Below are 23,027 nucleotides of genomic sequence, written 5' to 3'. Positions count from 1 at the left end.
ATATATGTTAAATCGTTGTACAATACTAACACATAAAAATTGTTCTTTTTCCACCATGTATTTTCTACAACAAAAAATTAATCTCATTTATTTATATTTTTAATCTATTGGGTTTACTAAATATCAAAATTGATCCTAAATCAATATAAATAAATATTAAGTCAACTGACTTTTTATTCGACGTCATAAAAATCTGTTTTTTATTTTTAAAACCGTTTTTATAATGCCCGATTTTTAGGAAGTAGCAGCACGACAATTGATGCAATCATATTCCTTCTCAACCTAACTCGTTTCATTTCCTTCATTAAAAAAACCGTCCCGGCAGTTGCTTCCGTTTCCCCTCGGCTCCCGGTACACGACAAAGACAACACCTTTGAAGCCTTCTTCCTCCCAACTTCTCCACTTCGCTCAGTACCGTACCACCTTCCTCCCTCGCAACTATGTAGCCCAGCCAGAAGATTCGCGTGTCGTCGTTTCTGCCCTTTTCTCCTCTCCAATGGCGATCAAGGCCGCCGCCGACGAAACAGAGCCCCTCCTCGTCGAGCACAAATCAACCTCACAGCTCGCTCTCGTCGGCTCACGTGTCTGCCCTATCGAAAGCCTCGACTTTGAGTACTCCTTCTATGTCCTCCTCCTCCCTGCCCCTGTATTTTTATTATTTTCCCGATCAATGAATTGAGTAACGAATGTGCGGCGCAGGATCGCGGAGAGCGTGCTGGTGAACCAGGATCGGCGTGCGCGTAATGGCCGAGTTGAGATATTTCGGAAATTGTTCCTCAAATGGGCACTCTGCTTCCTAATCGGCATCTTCTCCGCCTGCGTAGGGTTTTTCATCAACCTTGCTATTGAGAACATCGCAGGCGTCAAGTTCGTCGTTACTTCCAACATGATGCTTGCCAATAGGTACGAGATGGTTGATTTTCGCGGAGTTATCTTCTTATTTTTACTGATTTGAATGGCTTGATTCGGCGCATTTGGTAGGTATCTGTGGGCGTTTGGGGTATTTGCAGCTTCGAATTTTGCGCTGACGATGCTTGCGGTGATCATAACCGCCTACATTGCGCCGGCGGCGGCGGGATCGGGGATACCGGAGGTGAAGGCTTATTTGAATGGCATTGATGCTCCGGAGATATTCTCATTTCGAACTCTGGTTATAAAGGTGCAGTTTTGAGCTCTTCTGCTCGCCATTATTCTATTTTGTAACAGAAGTTTTTTGTTTTATTCAGATCATTATGAAGTTTTTTGGTTCATTGTCATTATGGATAACATGGTTAATCATTTAACAATATTATATAGTTGTAAAATTTATTTTATAAGAGCGATGGTTCTTATGATTTAGATGTTGGTTGATCAACTTTGGACTTAAATAACATGGATAAATTATTATTTGAATTGTGAAACAGCTGAATTTGAAATAACAGCCTAAATTAAAAGACTTACTTTTGAAGAAATTTTCTTGCCATTATTTCCATTAGTCTTTTTTTCTTTGCATTAACAAGTAATAAAATCATGAAGTAATGGGCATTGACTTTGATGTATTTCTTTCCATGCAGATTTCTGGTTCCATCAGTGTTGTATCCTCATCGCTCCATGTGGGTAAGGCAGGTCCAATGGTACATACCACAGCATGCATTGCTTCTTTGCTGGGGCAGGTAGGATCTCACGAATTCCGGCCGACATGGCGGTGGCTTAGGTGTGTCGAGAACGATAGGGATCGGCGAGATGTGGTGACATGTGGAGCAGCAGCTGGAATTGCTGCCGCCTTCCGCGCACCGATTGGCGGAGTCCTTTTTGTGCTTGAATCATTATGTTCATGGTAAAATCTGCTTTAGTCGTCTTGTTTAGTGTGAAACCGTTCAAGTAAAATAAAGCTAAACTCTTAAACACTAGGACTTCTTTTGGTGTCACTGTTGGAATTTCATTGAAAACTCTAAATTTAAGCATGCTTGTGCAACCCTCCAAGTGAAATGAAGCTAAACTCCTAAACATGTAGGCATTTTTTTGTGTCACTGCTGAAATTTCATTGAAAACTCCAAAGTTCAGTGTGTTTGTGCTGGAGTACTCCTGTGATGAATGATCTTTCTGGAAGTAACACCAATATGACAAAATCATGAGGTCATTAGGCCAAAGCGGTCAATATTTTGATGGATGAGAGTTTGTGTTGTTACATTTTGTTTAGATCTTGAAACCCTCTAAGTAAAATGAAGTTGAACTCTTAAACATCTAGGAATTTTCCTGTGTCACTGTTGGAATTTCATTGGAAACTCCCATGTTAAGTGTGCTCGTGCGGGAGCACTTTTGGGATGAGTTATCTTCTTGGAAGTAAAACCAATATTACAAAATCATGAGGCCATTAGGCCAAAGTGGACAATATTTTTACAAAATCATGAGGCCATTAGGCCAAAGTGGACAATATTTTGATGGATGAGAGTTCGGTTTGTTACATTGAGTTTAGTTCGTGTTTTTTGTTTTTTTTTAAATACTTCGGTTTATATTTTGGTACATGCATTATAGCATATATTTTGCTTAATATCATTTTTGTGCTTGTCACCCTCGTGTAAAGTGAAATACTGACTTCTGTTATTCTATTAATTGCATTGCACCTTCATGATGGAATATTATTCTCTTTTTTGTTATGAGGACATTCCTCTTCATCGTGCTTTTGTTTTTGAACTAGCGTTTTTTTCATTTTCCATGTGAAACAACAGCTTTAGTTCCCAAGCTGATAATCTCATTTAGGATTTTTATGGGAGGAGAGCTCATGAAATTAAGGCTGTTTTTTATTTCTAGGAATTCTAGTGGAAACTAATGAAAGTGAAAGAATTAAAAAGCTTAAATAAATGATTGGGAGTTCATAATCAAATTATAAATTATTGACAATACATTTCTTTTTCTCCACAATTCTTCAATCCCAACAAAAACTAAAGGTTTGGTAATGCAAAACAACTTTATTTGTGAGCTTATATGTGTTGTAGGAGTAAGATGTATGAATTGCCCCTACAAGTGGTGCCATGACTCATGTAAAGGTTTTCATTGTACTTAATAATGCTTCTTAACAGCTTTATTTCTGCTGAACTTTCTTGTTGTTTTTGACCAACTATTGATTCATTTGATAACATGTATGCATAACTTATGGCTGTTTTTGGTCCTTTTATTTCATCATTTCAGGTGGAGATCCACACTGCTATGGAGATCATTTTTCACAACAGCTGTTGTTGTTTTTGTGCTTAGGGCTCTTATTGATTTCTGCAGAAGTGGCAAATGCGGCTTATTTGGAAAGGGAGGGCTTATAATGTTTGATGTGACTGAAGAGACTGTTTCATATCATCTTGTAGACTTACCTCCGGTTATTGTTCTAGGAGTCATTGGAGGCATTCTTGGGAGTTTGTACAATTTTCTCTTAGACAAGGTTCTTCGATTCTACATTCGAATCAATGCGTACGAATCATTCTCATCTTTTCTCTCACCAAATTGATTTTTTTTTTCTTTTCCCCATCATAGTTATTTAGATTTACCAGTTAGCACGAAAACAGTCTTACACGCAAAAGAATGAATCTTTTTGCAGGAAAGGTCGCTCATTTAAGTTTCTTCTTGCTGCCTGTGTCTCCATTTTCACCTCTTGCTGTCTCTTTGGCTTACCATGGCTAGCATCTTGTAGAGCATGCCCGGGTGGCATATCTGAAGCTTGCCCAACAATCGGAAGATCCGGAAACTTTAAGAAGTTTCAATGCACCATGGATCACTTCAATGATCTAGCTAGCTTATTCTTCAACACCAATGATGACGCAATAAGAAATCTCTACAGTGCTGGCACAGATAGAGCCTTCAGAAAGTACTCAATCTTTCTCTTCTTTGTCACCTCCTATTTTCTTGGAATTGTGAGCTATGGCCTTGTCGCTCCTTCTGGCCTTTTCATGCCAGTCATTTTGATCGGTGCAACTTATGGACGCCTTATCGGAATGCTCATGGGCTCGCACTCAACTCTCGATCACGGCCTCTTCGCCGTGCTTGGTTCCGCCTCTTTTCTGAGTGGGACGATGCGAATGACTGTTTCCGCGAGTGTTATTCTTCTCGAACTAACGAATAATCTCCTCTTGCTTCCTCTGGTGATGCTCGTCACTCTCATATCCAAAACCGTGGCAGACTATTTTAATATGAACATCTACGACATACTTATCAAACTAAAAGGATTTCCTTTTCTTCATAGACATGCACATTCCTACATGAGGCAGCTTAGAGCTGGCGATGTTGTTACAGGTCCCTTACAGATGTTTAATGGTGTGGAAAAAGTTGGTAACATAGTTCACATTTTGAAGACAACTACTCACAATGGATTTCCTGTGATCGATAAACCTCCGGCTTCGGATTCGCCTGTACTGCACGGCTTGATTCTTCGCTCTCACCTTCTAGTGCTGTTGAAGAAAAGATGTTTTCTTTCTTCTTCTGATACAGCTTCTAGTTTTGAGCATTTCTCAGCTGATGATTTTGGGAAATGGAGCTCAGGCAGACTTGATGGTATTGATGAAATTGTGTTAACAGATGAAGAGATGGAGATGTTTGTGGATCTGCATCCATGCACGAATACTTCGCCTTATACTGTTGTCGAGACGTTGTCTCTGGAGAAAGCTCGCGTGCTTTTTCATGAAATCGGTCTGAGACACCTTCTGGTTATTCCAAAGCTCCATTCTGTAAGAGTTCTTCGCTCAAAATTTGATCTTTTTGCATATTTGCCCGAGTAATTTTGTTAAAAGTCATGATTTTGATATTTGATTCAAAATCATGTTATAGATTTGCATAGCTAATTTTCTGTTTCTTTTCGGTGCTGCAGAGGATGCCTGTGGTGGGGATATTAACAAGGCATGATTTCATGCCCGAGCATGTTCTTGGTTTGCATCCTTTTCTGATGGGAAGGAGGAGAAAGCTGTCTGCTGAATTTTCCAGAGCTATCTGCTGATAACTTATAGGAAGATTTACATATATACCTCTTAATTCCTATGCATTTACATTTCTAAGTCCCAAACCTCCATTTTTACATATATGCCACTTTACCTATCTATGAAACTATATTTCATTTTTAAAAGTTAAAATAGTAGTTTTTTTTATGTGATATAAATGATTTGGGCGGTATAAATGTATAAAAGCAAAGTTTAGATATGTAAATACATAAGAATTGGGTGGTATGTGTGTAAATTCAGACCAATCTTTAAAAAAACAAGCAAGTTTTGGAAACATACAGGAATCTTCATTATGCTTAAAGATTGAAGAGGCCCAACCATAACTCTTTCGAACTCTCTTAGTGGATCTGTTCTGCTACTTGCAGGTTCAGATTGTCTGACAGTTTAGATGAATCTGAAAGAAGGCTCTCTCTTCACTATTGTATGTTTTTTTTCTTTTCTCCTTCAGCGTCAAAAGGAAGGTTGTTTTTGTAATTCCTATTTTATGTTGTACTATTTGATATAATACGTAAGCTTAGGATTATTATCATTAATGAAATTCTGGGTTTAGTAACTGCCTTCTAATAGTCTTTAGCAAACAGAGTGAGGGCGGATTATGCAGATAAGATTTGTCCTGTTCTGTAAGACACTTTCAGCAGTCAATTTGATCAAATTTTTACTTGGTTGTATTTATGTTCATCGGTATAGATATGGCTATTAACGATCCGATTTCAAATTGAGTTTGTGTCAGCTCCAAATCGGCTTGGTTGGATTGAGTGCGGCTTAAAATTGGCTCGTGTCTCGTGGCTCGTTATGTTTGATTTCGAGCCAGCTCCTCAGCTTGAAATGGAATCAAGCTTGATCTGGTTTGGAGTCGAAAGAAGCTGGCTCAAGTTCAGTTATTTGGGTGTGTTCCGGCTTTAAATTGGCTCAAGGATCGTGGCTCATTATGTTTGATTTCGAGCTAGCTCAGCTTGAAATGGAATCAAGCTTGATTTGGTTTGGAGTCGAAATAAGCTGACTCAAATTCAGTTATTTGGATGTGTTCCAGCTCGAAAATGACTCGATTCAGCTCAAAGTTGAAAGAGCTGGCTCAAATTGAGTATTTTGGTTCTATTCCAGCTTGAAATCGGCCTGTGGTTTGTTATATTCGTTTTTAATTTAGCAGTATGTGCATAAGATGTGATGTACGGTGCATACGATAGATATCTTATGTATTTTTATTTCTAACATCATATTTTTATTTTTATATGTATAACACTCAAATCATTAAGGTCACGACCAAAGTCTCACTATTTCTAAATTATTTGAAGTGAAATGCTCGTGGTAAAACTTATGAAACCGAAATGTTGCAAATGTCAAACTTTGGCTGTTGGATATTAGATTTGTAAATACATTAAAATTATGTGGTATGTATGTAAGTTTCCCATTTACTTGAAGGTTTGTTTAGAAGGATAGGGCATCTTATAATCATATAGTAAAATTTGTCTTCTATGGATATTTATGTAAATATATTGATAAATAATCAACACAAATACTTTAATTATAATTTATTAAAAGTAGACATACATACCACTCACTTCCTATGTATTTACATATCTAACACCCAAACTTGAATTTTTTACATATATACCAAATTATTTATACATGAAAAAATATGGTTTTCTTTTAAAATTTAAAATAGTGATATTTTTTATGTGATGTGAAATATTTAGATTGTATAAATATAAAAAATAAAATTTAAGTATTAAATATGCAAATATAAGAAAATAGTTGGTACATATGTAATTGCCCCAAGAAAATTTTTCCTCCGACTCAATATATCTTTGGTTTGTGGAGGAAAAATTGCGTACGGAAGACGTGCACAGCGCTGCGTACGTCAAAGAGGTTATTCAGAGGATATTGGGGGGTTGTATCTGTGTTATAACCCCTATAACCTCCGTGTAACCTACATGTAACCTCATTGTAAACTACCTGTAACCTACAAATATATCTGTAACATATCTGTAATCTACAAATATATGAAAACAGAAGCACAAAATTTACTAGAATGTACATGTAGATTATAGGAAGGTTAAAAGGATGTTACAGAGGATATAACGTGAATATAACCCCCCAATACCCTCTGAAAAACCTCCCTGAAGTACGGAGCGCTGAGTACGTCTTACGCACGCAAATTTTTCTTCGATTTGTGACCAGCAATCCTTCAACATAGTTCTCTTAAATAACATATTAATATATCATAAACAGATAATATCCTAAATTATTTAAAAAGAGCATTCATTCTTTTTTCAAAGATCAATATATTTAAAACCTGTCCATTTAAAACAATAAAATTCAACTATTTTTATATTAATAATATTTTCTTATTATTTAAAATATAGTCATTTAAAATCTCTTGATATATCATAGCTGATAAATCATGCACAATAAAATGTAACATTTCTATAATTTCTCTAATGAAGCAAAGAACACACTCAAAATGCTTCAGCAGACAACATCTTCCAATTCAGTTGGAGTTCACTCTAAAGTTTATTTCCAATGTATTTAAAATTTGGTGGCGGAAACCGATCATAATTTATTTCTCTTCAAAGCAGACAAAAGTATGCAAAATATTGTATTTACTTTACATTGAACCGGACAACTCTAAATTATTTCAAATGCAATGCATTGCATTAGCATAAAGGGCTGCAAAATGAGTCGTTGTTCGCGAGCATCTCATGTTTGGCTCGTTCACTAAGTTAACGAGCTGAACATGAACAAAGATTTGTTCGTTTGTGTTCGGCTCGTTTCGGCTCGACATTCTACTCATCAATTATACTATATATATATATATATATATTGATGAGTAGTATGTGTCTGTGTATCATAGATTATAATTATAATTTCTAAATTAATATAAATAAACTTAATTATTAAATGGTGGAGCACAATATTTCATAAACATAAGAGCATAATATCAATAGAGAATAAAACAAAGGAGAACTTGAAATAAAATGGGAAATTTGCATACATACATACCACTTAAGGATTAGGGTTGTCAAAACGACTCTTTACTCGTGAACAGCTCATGTTCGGCACGCTAAGCAAACGAGCCGAACACGAATACACTTTTTGAGCTCGAAATATAAACGAGCTGAGCCTGAGCTCACTCGTGTTTAGCTCGTTTAAACCCCTAGTTAGCACTGCAATCCTCTCATCTACTCTATTTCTTTTCGAGCAAACCAAACAAATCATTGTTAACCAGCTTAAAGCAGTCAAATAGAAAATAAATGATGAGTAACAATTAATATCCAGCCAAGGCATTCAATTATTAGACTAATTTTCTCTGTACACTATGGCTTAAATTACCTCACCTGCCTCTCTTTAACAATTCACATCCAACTAAAAACAATAGGCCTAAGCTGTATACATCTAAAAGGGAAATATGATACAAAATGACTCTGCGGAGTTCTGAACTTCAAAAGAAAACTTGCAGAGATGACGCATCTGAGCTTGACATGGGAAGATTGGGATTAGGGGTCAGAGCTTCTACTTAAGAGTTATATAAGCATTGAATACCCAAACAACACATCATCATCGTCGTCGTCGTCGTCGTCATTAGTTTTATCCACGACTGCTTAAGAATCGTCGTTCTCTATTCGTTCCTAATTAGCATCGTTCAAAATGTTAAAATCTATTATGTGCAAGGTCCAATCCATTAACCAAGGCAAAGAAGGCAGGGCAACATTGCAAATGCTGATTTAACCTTCAGCAGAGCCTAAGAAAAGTTGTCTTCTTAAGCTGTGGATTTGAGGCTGCGTACAAACAAAGTTTCTCAGCATTATTTTATAAGATTTAGTTTGACATTAACATTTTTCTGTCGTTGGATGGAAGATAAAAGCTTACTTCAATTTGTTGAAGCATGTTTAGGTGTCCTTGCTGGTTAAGAGGAATGGTAGTGGTAGCATGATGAATTTGGTAAATGCCTGGACTGAAAGAATTCTGTAAAAGGTAAAATAATCAGCATAATGTCTTTGTTTTAAGAATTGTTTTTTAGAAGGTTTACATACATACCACTCAATTCTTATGTGTTTACATGCATACCACCTTCGGCTTGCATGAAGAGGTGTATTTCACTTTTTAGAAGTTAAAATAGTGGTATTTTTTATGTGATATGAAAGATATGGGTGTTATAAATGTAAGAAGTTAAACTTAGGCGTTGGAAATGTAAATTCATATGAATTGAGTGGATGTATGTAAATACCCACTTGTTTTTTCAGCAACAAAAAATCTGATTTATTAGCCAATAATAAGACTAGAAGACTAAACTTACAGCTTGGACAGGTTGGAGCTGAAAATTGTTGGCGAGAAGATTAGTGTGGACACCAACACTAGATGGCTGAGACAAATCCAGCCACAGATTTGTGCTCTGTGCTTCAGGGTGCTGGCGAAAGTTATCTTGAGGAGCTTCTCTTCCCATGCTAGAAGATGCATGTCTCTGATCAAAAGGATAAATATCATTAACACATATCATTAATCAAAATTAAGCTAAATATCCTGTTTCAAGGAACTCAAATTAAAAAAAAAAACAAAATTACTGTAAATACCTGTACTGGGTCACTTGTTGGATTATATACATCATTGTTTAGGTGCACATCAGATAAATTTTGCTCTGCAGCACCAACGGAAATCTGCGGAAGACGAATCTTTTTCTTCTTTTTGTTAGTGGTTTGCTCTATTCCTTTCAATTTTCGTGTCTGCATCTGTTCTCTGCTTGATACATCACCCTCCATGGTTTGTCCTAATTCAACATCCAGACCATTAAGTTCAGTATTTTCTCCTTCAGGATCGGGCTTGTATCTTCTTCTTAATCTCTTCTCTACTTCCTGCAAGAGTTTACTAACCTGGCCTACTGCAATAGCATAGGTTTCTTCAGTCTCAGCAGCTTTTGCAGCCACCTGAATAAATAGGCGACAAAGCTCTTTATAGCGCCTTCTTAACTCAATCTTTGGGTCCAGACATGGAGCACAAGGACCTGCTACACCCATCATCTTGGCATCCTTCATCCACCTCTTTAGTAAGTATGAGTCAGGAATCGTCCTAATGTTCTTAAAATCAAGTACTTTGAGAGCATGAGTGCATAAGATCCCTATAAACTCAAAATTCTTGCAGCTACATTCGACAGAAACGTTTGAAGAATCAAAAATAACAGTGTGCTCCTGTATTTTACCATGAGTTTTCAACTTGTGAGTGCTAATGAAACCATTCTCGCCAAAAAAGTGCATATCGCAATTCCATGTTTGCAGAACTTCATCCTGGAACATCTTGAATATAACTGGTGTGTAAATTCTTGCTGCATGCTTCAAAATTTCTAAATTGAACTTCAGTTTTGGCATGCTTTGGCTTGCTGCAATATCGGCTTTTAATTCTTCATATCTTCTACCCTGGACTAATCTTTCGAGGCGCTGAAAGAATGCTAATATATCGTTATCTGCGTTGAAAGAATTCTTAAGCTCCTTAATCATGGTGTCAGTTCTTTGGGCACTGCACAAGCCTGCTTGAAATACATTTCGCTCGTATACTAAAGCCCATTGCTCTCTCTTCTCAAATAAACTGTGAAGACAAACATTTCCAAAAAGTTTATACTTTACAAGCATAGAATTCCAAGAGTCTAGGAATGTCGCTTCTTCATCATGATCATAAATACAACTACTAAAATCAATACCAAAACTTTTATAATCTCTAACAACTTCACTGAGCTGCTGGCAAATATTCTGACCAATCTGCCACACACATAAACGATGATTTGTCTCTGGCAGGCAAATCTTAATTGCTTTAGCCATTGCTATATTATCATCCGTAAAAACTGTTTTTGGTTTGTTCCCTAACATAGCCTTCAAAAATGTATCAAACAGCCATTTAAATGACTCAAATGTTTCTTCATGGAGCAAGGCAGCGCCAAAAACAATAAGTTGTTTGTGGTTATTCACACCCAGAAGCAGGCCAAATAGCCCGTTATCAATATTCAATCTTCCGTAAGTCATATCGAAGCAAACAACATCACCAAAATTTTCATAATCAGCTATCATTCTCGAGTCTGCCCAAAAGACATTTGTTGTTGTATGCAGCTTGTCGAGTTGAACTGAGTAAAAGAATTTTGGATCTTCAAGTTGCATCTTTTTAAGATACTCCAAAACACCTCCACTATTTCCACCTTTGATGGTTATAGACTGCTCGGTCCGCAAATCATTTCCGAAATCAAGGATGAAGCCGAGATTTTCATGGCCGTCAACATCAGCAGACATTAAATCGAAAGCGGGCTTCGAAGATACCCCGAGAGTTGTGACTGGCTGAGCAGGAATAATATGCCGATGTGATCTCAACCGATGGACCTGAGTGCGTGTTGCGAGCTCATGATTGTGCTCTGGTATGAATTGAAAAACATAATATTTACCATTCCGCAAGCTTATCTTCAACTTTGCGTTGCAATTACATCTTGTTTCGTAACGAGGAGTTTGCACGTTCTCCTTTCGCCGATCTTTGCCACGAATACCTTCACGAGAACAACAGAATGTTCTGTCCTTGACTTCGCCTCCTTTCCTTAATAGGTGTCGGGAGCTCTTTCGGATTGAGAATCCCATCTCAAATGCGTATCTGTTGTAAAAATCATATGCCTCCTGCTCTGTTTCGAACTCCATGTCAACCTTTGGAATCCATTCGTCCGGAAAGCAAATTGCGACTTGGTCTAAATCACCATTACTGCAATCATTAAGACCGGTGGGGCATTGTTCTCCAGAATCATGAGCCATCTACGTTAAAAGACATAACATCAATCACAAAAAGATTCTACTCATACATGCAACAGAAAGCTTCACACTACCACCCCAAGAAAATTACACAACGATCAAAACAAATTATAAGAATATCAACGAAACAATTAATATCTACAGAAGCAGACTTGCATAAAATCCAACAGATAACCACTTCATGGCTTTATTGTGGAAGAAAAAGATGAACACATCAAATTGCTTTAGTAAGATGGCGAAAAACTGAAAGCTTAGGGGAATGTGAAAGATTACAAGAGTTAAGAAACTTGCATAATTTCTAAGGCTGCATAAAATACTATTCGAAGTTCAAATTACAGTATAATAAGACATTGAAAACTGTTTAGCAAGACATTGGAACTTGAAAGGCTAGTTTGACTTCGGCATTAAAGTATCTATTCTATCAGGAAAGAATTCTGTTAATAGAGGTGCTAAGCAGAAAATTGAATACGTTGTTTAAAACAACGTATAAATCATTCAACCATATGCACTATGGTGGAGTGAAAAAGATATTTAAAACAAAGAAATGCAGAGAATGGCTTGTAAGTGGAAGATTACCAGAGGGTAAAAAACATATTAAATTAAATTAGAGTACCCTATGCATACTAGATACAGAAAGAACAGTACAAAAGCTAAATCAACGAAGTTCATTTACCTCACAGTCATTTTATTAGCAAATAAACAATAAGTTACAATAATTCAGGAACTGGAATCTGCTCAGATAACTTTTGTAAGAATGCGTTGTACCATTATCATACCATCCATGCCATAAGCTAAAATGCCTAGTGATGGCAAAATACCTTACTAGTGCCTAATATTTTCATATATTTTCCAGCAATCTTGATTTTTTTTTAACCTAAAGAAAATCACAAAGAGAACTTTTTGTACTGACAAAATTAATAGAAAAATGCAACTTTTCATGGACCAATCATTTAAAGGATAATCATGCCGTCCACTTTATCCTGTATTATTTTCAGAATGGATAATAGATTTTTCTTTACATTAGAGAAATTATATGGGATCCCTGACCCCGAGTGCAAATTATATTGTAGGTGAATTGTGTCATAAATAAATTAAAAGTTCTTAAGCAACTCTTCTGTCCTAAATTACAATTAGAGTCTCACGTTGATGTGCACACTCAAATTTAACACTTAGTAATGCCATTAGGCCTCGACCATTTATATTTTGGAAATTTACATAAATACCACTCAATTCCTATGTATTTACATAACCAACACCTAAACTTCAATTTTTACATAAATACCACCTTATCTATGCCTGAAGAACTGTATTTCATTTTTTTTACGTCAAAATAGTGATATTTTTATGTGATATGAAAGTACCAATGTAAAAGGCAAAGTTTAGATGCTAGATATGAAAATTTATAGGAATTATGTAGTATGTATGTAAATGCCCTTATATTTTTTGCCATTTGAATCCCACCTTACAGAAGCAATTGATGGATGGCAGAAAGAAGGGCACCGGTCGTACTTAGGGTGGGATAAAGGCGTATTTTAAAACAACATGAAAGTCACTCTAAGGTAAAAATGGAGAATGGAATGAGCCACCCCTTTCATTCAAAGTAAGAAATCAAAATTTCAAACTATGGAGCGGACAACTAGAATTAAAGTGTCCATTTGAGTTACTAAGCTACAAATGCCCTAAAAGAACATGGTAATGGGAGTTTCCTACATTGATGGTTTTTAGTACAACAAAGATTCTACATTGACTATGATACAAACCAGAGCCAAAATCAGCAAACTTGCAAGTATTAGGTGGGAAGAAACCCAAATTAGGGCTAATTGATTAATACCAAAGGAAATAAGCAAGATACAAGGGTGATCTACAATTCGAGAGGTAGATCGTCTCTCCAAAAATCCTATACGCTGATAGGAACAAGATGACAAAAGCAAAAGCTGAATGAAATAAAACATAAAACAAACCCTAGCTAATTAGCCCTCATAAATACCCCTTAAGACCCCTTCAGACTTTCCCACCCAAAACCCCCTTTCCCCTCCTTGTATGCATGATTAGCGGCTAATCAAATCCCACTCGAGGGTTGAAATAGTCCTCTTCGTGACAAGAGGGTTCAGACCATTTCAGCTAGGCCAGCCAGTTTGCCAAGGCTGACAGGTCCGACTGGGCGGCTTCAGTCAAAGTCGGTTCCTCCTAGAGCAACATAACATCAAGCGTATCAATACTCCCCTTCCAAAGAAGCACCATGTCCTCAAGGTGGAATGATGGAAATTACTTTTGGATTACCTTGTACTCCTACGTCGTTTCATTATCTGGCTGATCATTTCACTTAATCAGTACCTCCTTTGATACAACCACTCTTCGGTGAACCTTTTCGACCTCCAAAGGTTCCAAAAACATCTCCATGTCCTCTGTCAACGCCGGTGGTAGTGAAGATGAGGGCATGTGATCACCAATAGTATGCCTCAGCTGTGATACATGAAAGACTTAATGCAATGATGATGATGCTGGTAGCCTCGAGTGGTATGCCACTACCCTAATATGTGTTGTAAATCTCATAAGGTCAAAAGTATCATGGAGAAAGTTTTTCAATCCTCTTCTTGGTCAATGTCTTTTGACAGTAAGGTTTCAGCTTCAATTAAACTATGTCCTACAGTTTGAATTCTATCTCCCTCCTATGCCCAACAACCTTCATCTTCATGATCTGTTGCGCTCTTAGTAAATGTCCTTTAAACTCTACCAATATTATGTCCCTCTCCTCCAAGTACTACTCTACTCTAGATAGTGGTGTAGTGTCATGCCCAAAGTGTATCAGGTGAAGTAGATCCGGCCTATACAAAATCCTGAAAAGGGTAGTCCATGTCATAGTATGTTACGAAGTATTGTACCGATACTTAGCCAAATCAAACCATCTTGCCCAAGCCTTTGGCGTATCTAATACAAAATAGCGCAAATACATCTCCACAATCATGTTGACCATCTCCGTTTGACCATCCATCTAGAGATGATATGTTGTATTCTCCTTTAGGACTGTCCATTATAACCTGTACAGCTCCTTCCATAAATGGCTGAGGAACACCTTGTCCTTATCTGATACAATAGATTTCGAAACACCATGCAAACAAACCACTTTCAGTATAAACACTGTGGCAACTAAGATATCAATGTAAGAGTGTCTTGAAGGAATGAAATGTACATACTTGCTCAAGTGTCCACTACCAAAAATATCAATTTAACCCCTCAAATTGTGAAAAACCCTCTATAAAATTCATTGTCACCTCCTCACAAACCTTCATAGGTAAGGATAGGGGCAGTAACCCTCCTAGTGCTATAGTCAAATAGGTGTGATGTTGGCACATATCACATCTAGCCACCATGTCCTCTACATCTCTGCGTATCCCCACCCAGTACATCTTGATCGATAGTTGACTGTATATCTTATGTAACCCTGAGTGCCTGTCCAATTGCGCTTCAGTCAAACTCTCGCAACAGTTTGGGGATGTACTCAAATCCCCTCAGTAACATGAAACAACCATGGTAGAGTAGTTGTCGACCCCTCAATCTGTATCCTAGATGATTGTTCAGATCTTATAACAACTCTGCCCTGATCTTCCTCAGCCCTTCATCCTGCTTGCTCTCCCGCCTCAAGACATCTCAATCTAAGACAAGGGGTATTGATAAAGATGTCAACTGGAGGTCTCCACCTTCCTCGATAGTGCATCCATGGCTTTATTCTCCAATTCGAGGGATACTGGATCTCAAACTCATATCCAAGTAACTTGGATAGCCACCTCTGTTGCTCCTTAATCACCATCCTTTGCTCCAACAGATGCTTCAAGCTCATCTGATCTATCATGACTATAAAGTGTCACCCCAACATATAAGGGTACCACTTCTGAATGGCCAAAACAACAACCATCAATTCCCACTCATAATGAAATAGGAAAAAAGATTGTCGGTCCAGCATTAGTACTGCTACCAATCCATACTTTACCACATCCATCTCTACCACAAATAGCTTTCTCAAGTCTAGAAGTGCTGATACTGAAACACTGGTTATGTCTCTCTTCAACTGTTTGAAGGTTTGTGTTACTGCTTACCCCCCCCCCCCCCCCCCCCCCCCCGCACACACACACACTCAAATCTGTCTTTCTTCAGTTGCTCCATCAATGGTCATGCGATTGTGTCATACCCTCCCAGAAATTTCAGATAATGACCAGTGAGGCCTAAGAAACCTCTTAATTCATTCAAGCTCATCGGCAAAGGCTAATCCAAAATAGCCTCAATCTTGGATTTATCTGCTGTTACCACTGCTTTGGTCACCACACACCCTAGGAACTCTACTTGTCAATGTGCAAAAAAACGTTTCAAGTTGGCATATAGTTAGTGCTTTCTCAACATCTCCAATGCAGTCCTCAAGTGTCTCATATGTTTTGTCTTTGTATGACTGTAGATCGGGATGTTATATAAAAAATTTAGGACGAACTTCCTGAGGTAAGGCTGAAAACTCCTGTTCATGAGAGATTGAAATGTGGTCGGAGCATTGATAAGGCTAAATGAAATCATCAAAAACTCATAGCTCACACTAGGTTTGATAAACCCACTTCAAACATCTCTAGGATCAATTTCTCTATCTCATCCTACTAAATCTGAGGATATCGGTATGCTCTGACACTGATAGGGAGAACTCCTTCCCTCAATGTAATGGTATGCTCATGCTCCCTATGCTAGGTTGTTGAAATAGATTAGAAAACTACTAAAGAAACTAATGAACACACTCGAGAAAATCTACTGACTATAGCGCCACCCGAATCTCCTCTATATTCTGCAACTCCAACAAACAGCCCATACTCACTCAAGACGTCATCTTGACCATGGTATTGAGCAAGACCATAGTTCTGCATAGGCAAGCATCTCCTCTCACCACCACCTTCCTTCCCTCCATCCTAATCTCCATAGTCAAGGATTTCCAATCTACCATTGTCTCCCCAATTGTTTGCAGCATCTTCGTCCTCAAAATCACATCAGTGTTTCCTAAGTCCAAGGGAAGATAGTCCACCACCTATAGGACCTATACTGTCAATACTAATCCCCAATAAATTCCCCGACTTCTTTCCACCTTCCCTATCCCCATCATGACTCCAAAGCTTCCCAGAGCTACCAACTTCAATCCCAGTTAGTTAATGACCCGATTTGAGAATAAATTGTGAGTGCCCCCACTATCCACCAATACCAACATTGATTATTCCCTAATATGTTCCCTCACATTCATGATGCGACTTGGATTAATCCCACCACAGAGTTGAGGGACACCTTCGCTGCATCAAAGTGTAAGTGCTCTTATCTCTCCATCGTTTCTTCCTTTGACTCCTCACTACCTGCCTCCCGTCTCAAAAACTAAAAAAACCTGGAGTGTGCTATCCTTGCACAGGTGGCCTAGGGTATGCTTCTCATCACATTGGAAGCATAATTCATTTGCTCACTTGCCCTACACCTCTTCCTCTATGATGTTCTTGAAGTTAAACCCATAATGGGCTCCCGTATTCCTTTCCTTTGGTGCCACCATCTGAAATGACACCGTCTGGGTTCTCAGTGTTATGATCCTCAAGGTACTCTTATGAAATTCTCCTGTGATGCCACTTTTGCAGGTTTTCTTCATCTGGTTCTTATCTTCCATCATCTGGGTTCCATCATTTCCCTCAATCCCTTCAGTATCAATAGTCTGAGTGTTGTTCGTATATCAAGCGTCTCGATAATAGCTCAAGTCTCTCTCTATATTCTATGATAGTCTCCTCCTGAGTCAAGACATAAAATTTCTCCTGTAGGTCTCCTGCCTGAATGACTCGAAAACATTCCAATAAGCAATCCTTAAATTTCCTCTATTAACAGATCAGATATCTAGCATCCCTCTACTGAAACAATGCTAGAGTTTTTCCCTCCAAACATAATCATGCCTTCATGAGCTTCTCCTCCCCATTAGCCCATTCACCATGAAGTATTGCCCTATTTGATACACCCACCCATGTTCAACTTCCTAAACCTAGCATCACCACCCAAACTTCTTCTCTCTCCAGCATTTCCCCTCATGTATCTAAAATAAAACTCCCTCCTTTGATCATAGCCACACCTCATTCCAATTTTTCTAATTTCCTCTTCGTGCTACTGCCAACCTCTTATACAACCCTCCTCCATGTTTCAACCCAACCCCCTCCATCTGAAATCTTTAATCCACCCCTCATCAAAGTTCTAGGGGGGAGTTCTTTATAGTGGATGTTTTCCTCCTCATGTTCCTCGTATACTATCTCTTTTCCTTTTGATCTGGCCATAGATTCTTCAGTCAACCCTCAATTGGGATTTGCGTATTGAGACACCGACGGGTCTTGGATTGCATCTCAATAAACTTCCTTATCATCTTCTTCAAGTTCTCTAATCGGTTTTTAATAGAAGAAAACCTTTCCTCTATCCCGAATTTAAGTTGCCCTATGTCTCCTTCCAAACTCTCTTCTGAAGTATCAACTTTCCTTGATGTCATTTCTTCAAAATCATGCTCTGATACAAATTAGATGTGAACCGGAGCCAAAATCAGTGAACAAATTGCCAGAATTAGGTGGTAAGAAACCCAAATTAGGGCTAATCGATTAATACTAAAGCAAATGAGCAACATGCCAGGGTAATCCACAATTCAAGAAGTAGATCGTCTCTTCACAAACCCTAGATGTTGCTAGGAACAAGACTACAAAAGAAAAAGCTGTAGAAAACAAAACATAAAACAAACCTTAGCTACTTAACTCTCATATATACCCCTTAAGACTCCTTCAAACTTTCCCCCAAAACCCCTCTTACTTTCCCTCCTAGTATACGTGATTAGAGATTGATCGGGCCCCACAAGGGAGTTAAAATCGTCTCTCTTTCAGCTGGGCCGGCTGGTTTGCCTGGACCAGTATGTCAGGTTGGGCGGCTTCGGTCCAAGTCGGTCTCTCCTGGACTAACGTAACAGCAGGCGTATCAAATTCTCATGAGATTAGATGACAAAAATTAATGAAGGTGGGGATAAGTATCTTTCATATCATTTGAAAACAATGGGGAAGTAAAACTAAAAGCAAAAGTGGATCAACTTCTCTCCCTCAAATACAATGGGATGGTTGTAACAAAAAACTTAAAATTGGAAAATAAGATAAAAATAATATGGGTGATCAATATTCTCTGCAAACCAATTTATTAGAGCGATGTCCAAACCAACCTGATTTACATTTGATAGGATTTTATCAAACTGTGGAATCGTTTTAAACCCAAACATGGCGGACAAATCGATTCAGCTATAAAGAGGGTAAAAAAGATTTTGGATGCAAGTAAAATGTGTACAACGACATAAAAAACTGCTAGATTGCAAATAAATAAACCAGATATTATTCAAGAGTTTGAAACATAGCACTAAACAAGACTATAACATCGCTCCCACCAAAACAAACACTCTTCCTTTTGTTATTCAGATAAAATCAAACTTAGAAGTTTGGTACAAAATTTAGCTTTTTGGATGAACTCCTAGTAATGCATTGAAAATAGGAACCACCATGTGTGCGTGTGCGTGTGTGTGTGTGTTTAATGTCCTATTATTGCGTTGATCACTAGAATATGAAAAAAGATAAGTTTCCACTAAGAATTAAGCGAATTAAGAGGTTAGTACAAAGCAGGGAGAAAGATAAATAGAAAAATAAGAGCAAAATTCTGATTGTGGCCCACTTCCTCTATGTGGTGCAAGCACAATAGCAAACAAAAAATGTTGTGAAGATTTCATAAAAAATGCAAGAAGAACACCTTCTAAGGAACATTGAAGTGGAGAGCTTATGGTATTAGTATTTTTTATTTTTTTGGGAAAATTACATGCACAACACACAATTCTTATGGATTTACGTATCTCACACCTAAAGTTTCATTTTTACACATATAACACTTTACATATGGATGAAAAGATGGATTTGACTATTAAAAGGAGATAATGAGTGCTATTTTTCATATGGTGTTTGTAAATATGAAATTTTTGGTTTGAGATGGGTAAATCCAAAAGAATTGGGCGCAATGTGCCCTTTTTTTTCTATCATCTCTCTTCTGTTTGATTTTAGAAATTTAGAAATTCCCTTCTATGGTGAGATTTCGTGTCCTTAAATTTGAAAATGACTATCTCCTCATGCTCTTCTCTATGATGGATCAGATCCTTTATATCTTCTCTTGAAGATGTAGACTTGCTTGGGAAAAACATATAAATTTTAGTGTTTTCTTATGTTGTTTGGTCTCTTTAATATTGCTTTCTATGTTTAATGTACTAATCCTAGTAGGCACTTCCACCTACAAAAATATGTTTATCCAAATATATGTAGAACTAATAGTAAGGCACAAAAGGTAATGCCACAGTATGGTACTAAGCTCCAACATAGGTTGTGAAATCATTAAGTTATTATAAAAAACTTCGGAGGTATCTCATTTATAATAGTGAATATAATTTCCCCAGTAAGGTTTTCTAATAGAAGACAGTCCATAAAGATTGACATGTTGAGGTCACTCAATATAAAAGCGTAAATAAAATTTCCTATTCACAACAACATATAAAGCTTAAAAATAAAAATAAAAAAAGTTAAAATTAAATAGAATAAAAGAGTAGTTATCAATTTGCCTAAATGAGGATTGACAATTTGTCTTTATATGATAAAGTGACAACATTTTTATGATGGCCAAAATCAAATTAATAAAGAGATGATGAAATTTCTGCTATCCAACAGCCCATAATCTTGTCATGATCATCTAATCGTCCAAAGTAGATTTCTACTAAAATTAAACTCTAAACATGAGTATCAATATAAACCTATGCACATGTGAATATCCCAAACATGATTCCCAAATATTTCGATATAGCCACCTTAAGCTCCTAGTTAGCATTTCGAAAAGAATATCAAGCGAAAATTTAAATTGTCAGATTATCAACTTAAGAAGAAATATAATGCATCACAAATGGTTGACTAGAACTTCATGCCAGTTCCAAAAACAAAACAGTAACCCAAAGCATTTATTAGTTCAAAAAAAAGAAAACTTAGAGAAATAACAATCGTGGCAAACAAATGTTCAAGTTGCCTTGTTCAGGCTTTCAAGAAAGAAATAGAAAATCACATGGTTTCTGAAGTGCAAGAGAGAAACAGTTGGCTAAAAGCCCACTGAGCAATTATTCAACATGCCAATTACTGGCTTAAAAAAAATTTGTGGAAACTTAAAACTGGTATGAAGTTAGGGATCGTTTGCTATTTGGATAAATCTACTTTGGGGACTTTAAAACTTATTATTTGGATAAATCTCGTTCCATACTAGTTAATATTTGAAACAGGATTAGTTGAGTTTAACAATTAAAAAAAAAACTGATCTACAGATATCTTCATCTCACAAATCTTAAATCTTGCATAATTGGCAAGCATTTTATCAGGATTTAACAAAAATTAACAGTTATCATGAAAAACAATTTTCAGGTTTAATCCTCTCAAGTAGGGCTGTTAACGATCCGATTTCGAACCGAGTTGGGGTCGGCTTAAATTCGGCTTGAAAAAAATTTGATCCAAAATTTTGGCTCGTTGCTCGGCTCGTTTATTTCAATCCGATCTTGATCCGAGCCAAAATTCAAATCAATTTTTGAGGGATTAATGATCTTTGGGCTAAATTTGCTAAATTCACAGCCCTATGTTGTAAACGATCAGATTTCGAGCCGAGCTGTCAGCTCAAAATCGCCTCGAAAAAAATTCAATCCAAAATTTTGGCTCGCAGCTTGGCAAATTTGAATAAATCTTCGAGCGATTAATGATCTTTGAGCCAGATTCACAGCCCTAATATCAAGGTTTACAAAATTTGGATTTGCAGAATTCACAAAATCCTACTTATTCACACAGCCCATTAGTTCGCCTAGCCAGAGAGAGAACCAAAAAATCAACTAGCCAAAGACCTCATCCTAATGGCAAAATAACCCCCTCTCAAATTCCGCCAAAAAAGAGGTAAAAATTGTTTCCTCCTAGTTTGCTATAATGCCGGAATACCGAAAACCCTCGAAACATCGTTTTCTACCTACCGATCGCATAAGCGAAAACGGGCGAAAACATGGAATTCTCCCAATCGAGAAGCTCGAAAAGGTGAAAGCAATGAGCTTGCACAGAGAAGATTGTTGCCGAATGTTGAACAGAACAAATTATATTCCTCGTCAACCTTCGAGAATGCACTAAATAGTATGATGGAAAGATACGAAGATGAGAAAGACAGGAAACTGACCTGGTGGCAGAGGAGACAGAGGAGGCGGCGCGTGGCAGACGTGGCAGAGGAGGCGGCGAGCGGATGGCCGATGAGAGAGGAAGAAGTGTCGGGTCTGCGGGAGAAACTCCGGTGACGGATCTGGGGGCGGATTTTGGTTAAAAAGTAATAATAATAATAAAACTTTTATGCACTCTTTTTTTCTTAGAAATAAAAAAAATAAAATAAATTATTATTACACATTTAGGTATTTGTGAGATAGAAAAAAAAAATCATTTTATGGTTGAATAAAAGCCTTACAAAAACATAAATAATTAAATATTAAATTTGATTTGATTGAAATAAGTCAAATATTTAATGGTATAGAAACAAATAAGTAAATAAAAATTAGATTTATGTATTATCCATGGTGAAAGTAGCAACCCTAAGGGTTCTAATTTGTTACAAGTGATGTTGATTGATCATCTTAATCATTTTCTTCTTTTTTTTTTCCTGAAGTGGTAATCATTTGATCGGCATTAGAAGCAAGTTGATGTCAGAATCAAATATATGCCCTGATAGGCAATATAGTTAGTCATGCTCCCTATTACAGAGAAGACAGAAGTCAAGTGACAAATGTTTAATAGTTCACGAACATTGAACATTAGCAATATTAGAGAACGGCCAATTTAAAACTTAGACATAATGTTACTACAAATGCTATATACTATATTATACCTTTTGTAGCATGAGTAAAGCACTAATTGTCATTCAACGCTTAATGTTCTTAATCTAATGTCATACGATTCCTACCAATAGTCAACAAATGTTTACCACTAACATTTGATGACCATCTTCTTCATTATTGGTTAACCATCTTATAAGAAGAATGATCGAGCATACTGTTAATTATCACTAGATGTTTTTAGTTGACTTCAAATGATGCCTTTTAATAAAATGTATATCTGATGTTAGTGGTGAACATTAAATGTTAAATGACGTTAATATTGACATTAGATGACGATAAACTAGGAACATCAATTGTCTATTGGCTTTT

General features: G+C 37.1%; 2 protein-coding genes across 2 annotated transcripts; one reads left to right on the top strand and one right to left on the bottom strand.

Annotated features, from left to right (window-relative positions):
- The first annotated feature begins 292 nt into the window (after positions 1 to 292).
- LOC110029576 (putative chloride channel-like protein CLC-g) lies at positions 293 to 5,019 on the top strand. Its single transcript, XM_020731925.1, has 7 exons — positions 293 to 612; positions 700 to 903; positions 982 to 1,159; positions 1,554 to 1,816; positions 3,169 to 3,438; positions 3,566 to 4,688; positions 4,829 to 5,019. Exons 1-7 carry the CDS (start codon positions 497 to 499, stop codon positions 4,952 to 4,954), a joined length of 2,280 nt encoding a protein of 759 aa, XP_020587584.1. The 5' UTR covers positions 293 to 496; the 3' UTR covers positions 4,955 to 5,019.
- A 3,218-nt stretch (positions 5,020 to 8,237) lies between these two features.
- Positions 8,238 to 22,042, bottom strand: LOC110029567 (protein FAR1-RELATED SEQUENCE 5-like; the record flags this gene model as incomplete). Its single annotated transcript, XM_020731917.1, is given in 5 exon segments — positions 8,238 to 8,731; positions 8,823 to 8,918; positions 9,250 to 9,414; positions 9,524 to 11,725; positions 22,013 to 22,042. Coding segments are annotated over 4 exon segments (2,517 nt in total). The 3' UTR covers positions 8,238 to 8,677.
- Positions 22,043 to 23,027: the final 985 nt, after the last annotated feature.

Source organism: Phalaenopsis equestris, unplaced genomic scaffold (genome assembly GCF_001263595.1).
Source record: "Phalaenopsis equestris unplaced genomic scaffold, ASM126359v1 Scaffold000595, whole genome shotgun sequence".
NCBI lineage: Eukaryota > Viridiplantae > Streptophyta > Magnoliopsida > Asparagales > Orchidaceae > Phalaenopsis > Phalaenopsis equestris.
The sequence above is the reverse complement of the archived record's forward strand: the minus strand, read 5'-3'. Positions and strand labels throughout refer to the sequence as shown.